Here is a 10,925-nt window from a genome sequence, read left to right as displayed (position 1 = left end):
ATAAGCGAATGTAAACAAACTTTTTGTCAGAAAGAGTTAAAATAACGTATCAAATTATTAGGGCCTACTACAGTATGCAAATTGATAGCGTCGATGTGATTATACCAGCCTTAACTCTGAAAGTATCTGGATTATTTCTCCGAAAAATGAAAGTAAGCCTCCTTTTTTGTCAATTTTATTTGGAATTATATGCATTTATTAATTTGTATTTTTTATTTCTTGTAAGTTATATGGTTGATTATTAAATAATAAATATACTATGTTTTACAGTAGAGGTATATTGTACAAACAAAGAATAATATCTAAACATTATTATATATTAAATTAAAAAGTATATTGTCTGTCCCTGTGTTGGTGGGATAGGGTATATGACCAGTAATGACTTATTATTTGCTTTTCTGAAACGAAATAGCAGTAAACATGTTCGATTGCGAAAAATTGCACGTAAAATTGCTTGATTATATGACAAAGAACTCGAAAACTCCGGTTCATTGTCCCAGGGTTAAAGATTGTTTCCACTCAGACCTCTAACCCCTGGTTTATTAATGTACAAATTGCACGTCAACCACATTCATATTTCTAACCAATCAAAAAGAATCATGGTTGCGCAATTTCAAGATAGGGTTTCTTTTCGTTGTTCTGATTGGCTTAATTGTTTCCAGGGGCGTTCCCAAGTGTTAGATTTGAAGGTCAAAGATAACATGCAAATTTCCTCATGAATAATCAAATAAATGGTTTTCCCCTCTTTTTAACAGCTGTTTTCTGCAGGAGCTCTCTGCTCTAGCTACGTACACTACACTCAACAGAGTACACATCTAATTCGGTAGCGCTATTACTATACATTTTAGATGGAGATTCCTCTTGTAATCTTTTTATAATTTAAGAATTTTTTTAGCAATTTATTGCAGAAATGATGGTATTTTTGTGAAATATTTACGTATCTAAAGAATCTTCAAACAAATCCGGATATTATACATTTAGGCTAGGCCTATCAATCTCAAGAAAGCAGAGAAGCATACCGTCGAGGTCGCTGATGGGATCGGATGGTCTAGACCAGGCAAGCAGGAGTGCTCCTCTAAAAAAACTTTCGATGAAAATTTATGAGATGCTAGACAACAAGGAAAGATCGAAGCCTTCTTTCTCAATTATTGAAACTGTCAAAAACTTTGAAAATGAGAATGGTACGTATTTTTTATTTCATTATTGATGATTGAAATTTGACTGAATTCAAGAAACAATTTTTATCCAAAAAAAAACAGGGAGCCTGAGGCATAATAAGGTCTTGCTTGACTCTGAGTAAGCCTAGTTTAGACTAGCACTAGGCCTAGTATACTAGCCTAGGCCTACCATAAAAAACAGAGCTGGGCCTGGCCCCGATTTACACTGATCTACTAGGGCCTAGGCCCTAGGCTAGTAGAAAGACTAGACTAGGTAATACTAATATAAGCCTAGGCTAAGGCTATATAGGCCTATTTAAATTTTATTTTTAAATAAAATCTGTTGTTTTTTAACTAATTTTAAAATAGAAATTGTGTTTGACATTTTTCATTTGCTCACCATGTGAATATAACTTAAGCCGGTGAATGGTGATTCATACACTGTTGAGTCTTTTTGGGAAAACACCTTTTGTTTGTGGTTAGAAATGCCCATTGTTAATATTGTGCAATTTTACAGTTATGTGTGGAAAGTACAGGGACGTAGTGTGTACTTTACTTGCTTCTAGAATGTTCAATTGTGTTTACTGTCTAAAAATATAATTGTATTATTAAATAGTGCTGCTATTGTTACTGACATTGACACTTAAAATATTATTAGATAGTAACGGTGGTAGTATTGTGCTCTAACAATTCAAATCAAATGCCAACATTATTTAAACATGATTTCAACCATAAAACAACTATCCAGGTTTTAATTAATTTTTCTATAGCAGGTCAATGTCTTGCACCCAAACACCAGCTATTAATTAACATTAGGTGAAGTACACTAAATTTGGTCAAATGATCAATATTTTTTCGCTTTAATCTTGTGATTTTTCTCCTGAATTTTCACCTAACTAGATGTAATCTTAAAAGGCAAGTGTGGTCAAAGTTATATATAATGAAATTAATATGAAGTGTTTTACACCTTTGAACCTTGTCGAACAATGCAAATGTATGAAACATAAAAATGAGTAAAACAATTTTTTGCAAATTATTGCAAAATACTGCCAGCTCTTAGTTTTCCTGTCAATTTAAAATTGCAAGTATTTGTATGTTTATGAGCTTTGAAAATTCATCAACACAATACTCGTACATCGTATTATATTTCCCACTCTGCTAGGTAATCTTATTCTGTACCCTGGAAAGTGTGAGTCATAATGCAATGAATTCGTACATTATTATTATTCTCCCATCGGTAGCCTTCCAATGCTCTGCACAACTAGCTATTTTTGTTCTTTTGTTATAACATACTACTACTAGATGTATAAAGTGAAAATAAATTTACTTTATAGTTGCGGGATAGTTGAATAATATATATTGTCATTATGATTAAAAAGGCCACAAGATTCAATTGACATTTATATTTATAAGGCAGATGATTGATTTTTATAGAAATTGTAAAAATTTACTGGGTCTCAACCGCTGTTGTATTTGTTATGCAGATAGGAAGACTCATCAGCACATGAGGAAATCATGTGATACACAGTGAAAGCTACTTAAACTACAGTAATTAGATGATATTAATTTTGCTCTCGTATTTCTAGATTTGTCAATGATTATGCTGTACAGTATATAACTTTTGCATGATTTTGATATCCGAATATTTTGTTGTATGCTAACTGGTTCAACGTTTTGTCATTACAGATTCTAAAGCATCAAATACAGCACAGCATATGTGTGTTGAAGAAGATCTAAATGAGAAGAAAATGTCGCAATATCTTACAGAACTTATTTTAAGTGAACTCAAATGTGTGCGTGAAAAACATGTGCAAGGAAGATTACTCATCCCGTGCGATCTTCCGAGTAAAGTTGCTCAGGACACTCTTCGTATGTCGAGAAACGAGCCGTGCGGCATCCGTGGATGTACGTTATTTATCGTTTTCGAGGACGGGACAATGTGCAAGAAAGTCGGCAAAGTGCAAGTAGATCCAAACACTGTCACAACTTTTGAATTAACACTCATTCTGCACATAGACTCGCAAAAGTGGTTGGTAAAAAAATTGCCAGCTTTATTTAGAAGCTGGTCGGAACCAACGACAACTGTACGGCCCGGATTTAAGATCACAAAGAACAAATTATATCGACGAGGAAGACGGATATCGGAATTTTGATTGTTACCAGTATATTGCTATATTATAGTGAAGATGTTGTCGGCATTAATATAAACGACGGTCCTATTTCACATTTATTGTTTGAGATCGTAAAAGAAAAGCCGTGTTGAACTTGAAGATATGAAACAATGTTTGAAAAAGCTTTATTTTTTTGTATAGCACTATTGTGCAAGAAATGTCAGTATTGGTATTGTGAGGGTATTTTTTAGATACACAGTCGCACCTTCTCAACTTTAGATTATGTTTTTTACTATTTTTTTATGAATTGATACTTTTCTATTGACAAGGTTATTATTTTGAATTTTTTCTATATTAAATTGAAATTCTATTTATATTGGAAATTGGTAACTAACTAAAAGAGATGCCGTGCAAGTTGTAATTTAAAATTGCGTCTTGTATGAAATGATTAGGTTTTGGCATGATGAAGAATTTCTCTGCATTTCCACCTCTAGAGAGGTTTCTACGTGTTCTCTTTAGAGTGTGGTTAAATTCATTGTATTATTGTAAGGGTCCAACTTCACAATGAGAGGGCATTGTTAGCTAATTTGTCTACTGTAAACCTCCTGTGTCATTAGCCACAGCTGAGCTATTGTTAAAATAATTTTCTATATTAATAGTAATACTGTAATACGCTTTCGAACTTAATTAGTGGAATTATATGTAACATTGTACTGTACCTTTTCATGCCCCAAGCATTGCTGGACGAAACTTGGTAGATAAGTTAAAATACTTTTACAGTACACCTGGTGGGTATATCTCATACTCAAAGATTGTATACCTTTGTGTTAATTAAAAAAATTTGTCTCCACACACCTTAGGACAACACACAGTACTGACCAACAATGGTAAAAATAGTAAATATTTATGACCATATTCAGTAACATTGTCATTTCACTGAAATAGCAAAAATGAATTTAATTTGCAATATTAAATAAGCTAGTTGATTGGTGTCTGTCTAGGTTTGTGTTAATGTATGATTATTATTATATTATTATTATCACAGTACTGCCCTAGTCTATTTTTATGGTGTGTTAACCACAGTACTGCTAGTATATTGATAAGTATTTTTGATATTGAATACTAGTTTGCTATGTTGCCCTGTTCTGTAACCTTTTCATCTCATTGTTAATATTCAGTGTTGTGTGGGGTTTCCCTTCCTACAGATATTCTTAATGCAATATAGGAGTAGGACAACACCAGAATACTGTGGTAATACCATGACCCAGTTAATCTAGTATAAATAATGTATCATTGACTCCTCAATGAATGCATTTGCAATACCCTATTTATAATAAATATTACTGTAATAATAATATTGCATTATTTCTTCTATGGTTTTAAATTGAGATTAGAAGTTAATGTCATGCATACAGGTTAGCCTTGAAGTTTGAACAAATAATAAAGAAAAACATGAATATTTAAATAGTGTTTTGTCTAGATTTCTTCTGACCGTACCTCTGAGAAATTGATAGAAGGATTGGTCTAAATGACCATTTTTCTTAGAAATTTCAACAATACATCATGATTAGTTAGTAATGTGGAAATGAATAAATGGTTTATAAGCCATTCAACGGCGAAGTTGTACAATAAACAAGACAATTGGAAGTATAGATATGTGGGTTATAAGGAAGTGACTTCTGATGACATTTACTGGAATAATCTGAAAGGATTCTCTATAGGCCAACATAAATCGTTCTTAGCAATAGCATAGTACCGTTTTGCAATATCTCTCTCAAACTTGGTTCCCACTAGAACATAACGCAAGGACGTAAACGCAACGGAAGCGTTTTAACCAATGACAAGCGAAGTTATAGACAGTTAGCAATCAAAAGCGAATAAGCCATCGCTTGTGATTGGTCAATTCACTTGCGTTGTGTTACGTCCTTGCGTTGCGTCGCTAGTGGGAACCAAGCTTTAGTATCTCGTACGTCACGTGTACAACGGTTGCGTAATATTACACGTAGGCAGGATCTACCACATGGTTCTTGTATTGGTTCTACCACCAGTGTCAGTGAAGAATGTAATTTCACTTTTTCCTGATTAAGTCCTATTAGGCCTACCGATATTATTCATTAAAATCTAAAAGAACATTGCATAAAATGTAGTACAGTAAAGGTATGGTGAGTCCGTGTTCATTCAAGGTGTCCTAACCACTCGGCTATCCATCTCCACTAAAGTAACACCAACAGTACTAAACATGAAAAGACTCGTACGGAAATTATTGGATTCATCATGGATAAAATAAGTAGTATAGGTACTTATTACTAATTATGACCATAGAGATATTATAGTGAACAATAGTGAATAATATCATTCTCTATGGTATGACTATATCAAATACATATACAGTACTGGTAGTATGTACAGTAACGTCACATAGGCACGTGTGGTGTGGTCAGCTGCTGGTCATGGCTCACATGACGTGCGTGTGACTGACAGTAGGTTTCCAGGAATGAGAGTTATCGTCTGTCACTCGATGTTTTGATGGTTTGACCAGGGAGTCAACTCCCTGGTTTGACCGAATAGAGTCTTGTCGACGAGTCCATAATCATTGTCGAAATGAACTTATTATTCAAATAAATCAAGAGATGAATTATTTTTTTTATTTTTTAATAGCAATATGTCAAAAATTGTTTTGGTTCAGCATAGAGATATTATTAATATCTCTATGGGTTCAGTGACACCAAAGATACTTTGTGACACTTACATTACAGAGGGCGGCATTTCTAAATTATATTAGCTCATAATACTACTGGTCTAAAAAAAGGTAGACACTTATTATTTAATTTACTCAAAGCGTAGGACTCTCTACTAGGTGTTGTTTTTAACAATTTAAATGCAATGTATTGTAACATCAAGTTTATCGTAATTAATTTAACAAGGGCATTTAAACTGTACATAGTTATATTTATAACAATAGTATTAGTAGTAATAATGATAATAAATGTGAACTTATTATAAGAAGCGCATACAACTCTTCTTAACGCACTTTAAATTAAAAATAATAAGTTTTCGATAAACAAAAAACATGCTGACATCAACAGAAAATGATTTGCTTAAAGGAAACGTTTGAAAGTTGTTTATTACACTTGTTTTTGTTGTTTAAAGATGTATTTGTCCCCCAAAAACATAAAAAAATAAGGATTAATTAAATCAGACGTTGAATAGGTTATTATTGTATAGTTTTAATAAAGTCCGTAAAATAAAAATATATAAATAATGTTTCAATTATAAAATTACATAGTAAATGCTTAAATTCAACCAGAATTTATTGCTAAATATTACAGTTTTTTTAGGTAAATTTTTTTTTAGATCCAATTTTTGGTTTTTCAGGGTGACAATATTTTTTAAGTGTTATTTAATTATAATAAATAATAAAGCTCATCTTGGCCGGCAATGATCTGAATGGAATTAAATGAGATTTACAGGACAATAACTACAAATTGAAAGAAAATTAATATGTTTCAAAAGAAAACTATCGAAAACAGCAGAGTGTGTTGAATAGTCAACCAACAGGATGATTAATAATAATAGAGCCTTACGTATAGTCCGCCGCCAGGGGGCGATATATAATATTTATGATATACCGTAGATGTGTTTGGTGTACGTTAAACGAGTATTCAGTTTTAGAAAAAAAGGAATAGGAAATAGTTTCAATTACATTACTGTTAAATTCAAATGTAGTTCGTTTAAAATGATGACAATTAATGGCATGAATCGAATTATGTTAAATGACAAAAATGAGTAGTAATTTATGCCCGCATGTATTAGAGGCCTACAATTCGGAACAACATAAATGGTAGGCCTGTAAAAAAGGGATGGAAACACATATAATTGAATTCAACTAAATATTTATTCTTTCCAGGGGAAGTTTACACTCTTCCTTGTTCTTTCAATTAGGAAATGAAGAACAATGAATAATAAATTGAAAAGGCAAAGCCAAAAAAAAAAAGCAACAGGGAAACTTAGGCCAACTGACTAAAAATGGAACGGTGGAAGAAAACTTAAAATATAAATATATAAGGTTAAAAACAATTTTCTTTTAGATAAGCAAACACGAGTTTGGAAGAAGCCGTGTCCGTGAAAAAGAGTGAAAATTGTGCAATGTCAGTGTTTCTAAAAAAAAACGAATTTGAAATAGTATTTTGTTGCCGGTTTATTATCTGTTTCACCTCTTTGGAAACTAGGCAACCCCAGCTGAGACTTACATTCTGGGAGAACTGAGAGAGAGAGATGAACTGGCGGGAAAAGAAGGCGTAGGGCGCGCTATCCTACTACAGGGAGTTGCTAATTTACAACTCCCTGCTATTATAACGTAACAGTTTTGCATAGATTTGTATTTTCTGTAAAAATTTATTTTTCATGGATGCACCGCTTATTGAGTGCTACTGATTTATCCAAAACAAATTATTTTTTATTTAATTTCATATATATATGTATACATATCATAACTCCCTGGGTATACATTCTGAATGTTTATAAATATAATTATAATTACAGTAGACAATGACATCAATGAAATGAAGTGAAATGTTAGGCAGTGATCAGTCGTCAGATTCTAAACTTTTATTTGACTCATGTTTCAATGTAAATACTATGTTGTTGCCTATTTTAATTCCCAGTAAATTCTCTCTTTTATTTTGTGTTGTAAAATTCAGTCCCAGAACATTTTCATTTTGAATTCTTATTTAAAATTGAACTTATAACGCATAAAAACAAACTTGTTGAAAAAGTATCTAAAAACTCTTGATCCAACAACACAAATAAATGGGAGGGGTAAAAATATGACTCAGTCTACTTTTAATCCCATTATTATCTCGTTAAATATTGACCATACTCCAATAGGTTTCACAATAGACAGATAGATTTCATAGACAAATATAATAGGCCTACAAACAACAGGACCTGGCTCACAGCAATTACAATAATATAGCTTTTTAGTTCTATTCTATTGTTATTTTACGTTTGAATAACAAAACCTACAACAAAGGAAAACAGCGCCATCCTTTTCAATACTGCCTCATTAGGCAAATAATGAATATTCATTAGCATATCTGTGTTGTGATTGGACAGTTTACATTCCCGCCATGCAACCATTGGCTTATAATCTAGCATATTGATAGCATCTGACGGGTTTTTGCGCGTCCATTTGTACGTTGTCTGTTGGCGGTTTACTTTCGAGGTTGACAGAAATACCGAAAAAATGGTTAGTAGAGCCCTTTTCAATCCGATTTATTGTAAAGGACATAGTTGCCATCCGAATTTTTTTTTATGATTAACGGTTTCTGTGATAATAAGATTATAAAATGCGCTCTTTAGTTTTTTTGTAATTGCAATGATTGAAGAAAAATATCTCGTTTTTTTCTAGGCTGGAGGTAAAGCTGGTAAAGACTCAGGAAAAGCCAAGGCGAAAGCCGTATCACGATCTGCAAGGGCAGGCCTACAGGTATTTAAAACTTCTGTTTTAGACTATGTCTGTATGCCTTATATATACTGTGTGAATGTTTAATTCACTGTAGCAAGAAGTACACGCACTGTTATAAAATATCTGAAAATAATTGTAAAATCTATTTGTTTTAGTTTCCTGTCGGTCGTATTCATCGACACTTGAAAAACCGAACGACAAGCCACGGTCGAGTTGGCGCTACTGCTGCAGTGTATTCTGCTGCAATACTTGAGTATTTAACTGCTGAGGTAAATATATTTTATTGATTCTACTAGGCTTATATTTAAATTAGTTTATTATATCTTTGTTATAATTATATTGTTTATGAAAACTGAGCGGTAACGGGTAACTAGGTTTGCTAAATTCAATTTATTTTATGGCGCGGTTTGCTTGTGTTTTGTTTACTACCGGAAGTGAAATGCTAGCGACCATTCAGTGAATAGATTTTCGGGCGCGAATATTTATTCTGAAATTAAAGTATCGGTGACTGACTGTCCAAACGGACATCCTATCAATAGAATAGCCCATCTTTCTTTAAATCTTATGTGGGAATATTTGAGTTTTTTAATGGAAAACAATCGAGCAAATTAATAGAAATGTGTTTTTGACATTCATTACATTTTTTATAGCAATACACAGTATAAAATACTGTACATATCTAGCATAGGATATTTGGGGTGTTTTGTTTATTTTTTTGCTTTTTAATGAAATGCAATAAAGAAATATAAATGCTTTTGACATTCATTACATTTTACACAGTATAAAGTACATATCTAGCCTAAACTTATAATATTTTGTTTTTTTCAGGTGTTGGAATTGGCAGGCAATGCTAGTAAAGACCTTAAGGTAAAGCGTATAACACCACGTCATTTACAGCTTGCAATTCGAGGAGATGAAGAGTTGGATTCGCTTATAAAAGCAACAATTGCTGGTGGTGGTAGGTTACATTTTATTTTGGTTTTAACTTTTTTGCTATGCAATGATAACAATAGCTATTTAAATTTAAATTAACATCTTTGTCTTAAACCTATTGTCACTGCCATGCTCATTTTCTATGATTGCTTTCAACGCCCCATGATCAAGTATTTTGTTAATTATTTTAGAATGGTACCGCCCAGGAGCTGCTTGTTTGTATTGTTGCTGTGACATTCTTCAGGCTGGTGTTCTGAATGTCATGGGTTTAATAATAATTCCTTCCTTCCTCCCCCAAATATTTGTTTCCAGTTATCTTTGTTGTCTTTCAACAACATTAAACTGTTTCTGAAAATAAAACATAAAAATTTACCTTTGTTTCTTTACAGGTGTTATCCCACATATTCACAAATCTTTGATTGGAAAGAAGGGATCGCAAAAAGCATCATAAAGGACACGACCGGAGCTTGACGATGACGACGTAACTGTACTACCTTCAGTGGCTAGTCTTATTCAGCTTGTTTTTTCATGGAAGTTGGATTCGATTAGCTTTTGTACAAATAACTACTATACCATTTAGTTAGTTTTTACTTATTATGTCATGTATTTAATATAGTGTGCAGAGATATTTCAATTTCATTAGGTAGAGAAGATAATCATTGTATGTTTTTCATCATCTGGCTGGGCATACGTAGCAGGATCTGGAAAATGACATTCTGACTAGTTGTACAGTTAACTTGTAAATAATAATAGTACTGTTGATTCGTAAATTAATCTTTAAATGATGTGTGGCAACTTACCCCCCAAAATTCATCTCATTCGGAAACATGTTCTGTTTTTTGTGGAAAATGTAATAGATTGTTCCATTCCGCATCAATCATAAGTGTGAAAAGATACTTGTGTTCTGGGTTTATTATTTACTGGTTCCCAAATATTTGTATGAATTGCCAATATGTTGATTAACATGAAGTTGTTTGAGAACTTCACGTTAGAAATTAGTAGTAAACTTGTTAGGACTTTTTTTTGGACACTCCTTTCAATGTCTGTTGGTTTTGATGTTGAATTAAATAAAACGAATAAATTTGACCATTTTATATAAGAAAATTCACTTTGTTTTGTTTACTGTATTGTGCAATTGGCCTTCCAGCTCTCCAACTTTGATGCATGATTATAGTCTTGAATTATAGCACTGCGCTAACAAACCTGAACTTGTACTGTACATACATCTGGCCTTTAATTGATGTAAATGTTGGGGTA

The 10,925-nt window shown here is 32.6% G+C and overlaps 2 protein-coding genes across 2 annotated transcripts; both read left to right on the top strand.

The window, feature by feature from the left end:
• Window positions 1–760: 760 nt before the first annotated feature.
• LOC140052181 (protein scylla-like) lies at window positions 761–4,720 on the top strand. The gene is made up of 2 exons (XM_072097619.1): window positions 761–1,181; window positions 2,844–4,720. Exons 1-2 carry the CDS (start codon window positions 1,034–1,036, stop codon window positions 3,308–3,310), a joined length of 615 nt encoding a protein of 204 aa, XP_071953720.1. The 5' UTR covers window positions 761–1,033; the 3' UTR covers window positions 3,311–4,720.
• A 3,704-nt stretch (window positions 4,721–8,424) lies between these two features.
• LOC140051311 (histone H2A.V) lies at window positions 8,425–10,772 on the top strand. The gene is made up of 5 exons (XM_072096481.1): window positions 8,425–8,516; window positions 8,679–8,756; window positions 8,891–9,004; window positions 9,564–9,693; window positions 10,058–10,772. Exons 1-5 carry the CDS (start codon window positions 8,514–8,516, stop codon window positions 10,117–10,119), a joined length of 387 nt encoding a protein of 128 aa, XP_071952582.1. The 5' UTR covers window positions 8,425–8,513; the 3' UTR covers window positions 10,120–10,772.
• The last annotated feature ends 153 nt before the right edge of the window (window positions 10,773–10,925 follow it).

Source organism: Antedon mediterranea, chromosome 6 (genome assembly GCF_964355755.1).
Source record: "Antedon mediterranea chromosome 6, ecAntMedi1.1, whole genome shotgun sequence".
Taxonomy (NCBI): domain Eukaryota; kingdom Metazoa; phylum Echinodermata; class Crinoidea; order Comatulida; family Antedonidae; genus Antedon; species Antedon mediterranea.
The sequence above is the reverse complement of the archived record's forward strand: the minus strand, read 5'-3'. Positions and strand labels throughout refer to the sequence as shown.

What these genes read in the sequence shown, in the direction of transcription:
- LOC140052181 (XM_072097619.1), top strand. Translation starts at nt 1,034, where the DNA reads ATGGGATCGGATGGTCTAGACCAGGCAAGCAGGAGTGCTCCTCTAAAA. An exon ending in AAACTTTGAAAATGAGAATG is followed by an intron (nt 1,182 to 2,843) that starts GTACGTATTTTT and finishes TTGTCATTACAG; the next exon opens with ATTCTAAAGCATCAAATACA.
- LOC140051311 (XM_072096481.1), top strand. An exon ending in TTGAGTATTTAACTGCTGAG is followed by an intron (nt 9,005 to 9,563) that starts GTAAATATATTT and finishes TGTTTTTTTCAG; the next exon opens with GTGTTGGAATTGGCAGGCAA. An exon ending in AGCAACAATTGCTGGTGGTG is followed by an intron (nt 9,694 to 10,057) that starts GTAGGTTACATT and finishes GTTTCTTTACAG; the next exon opens with GTGTTATCCCACATATTCAC.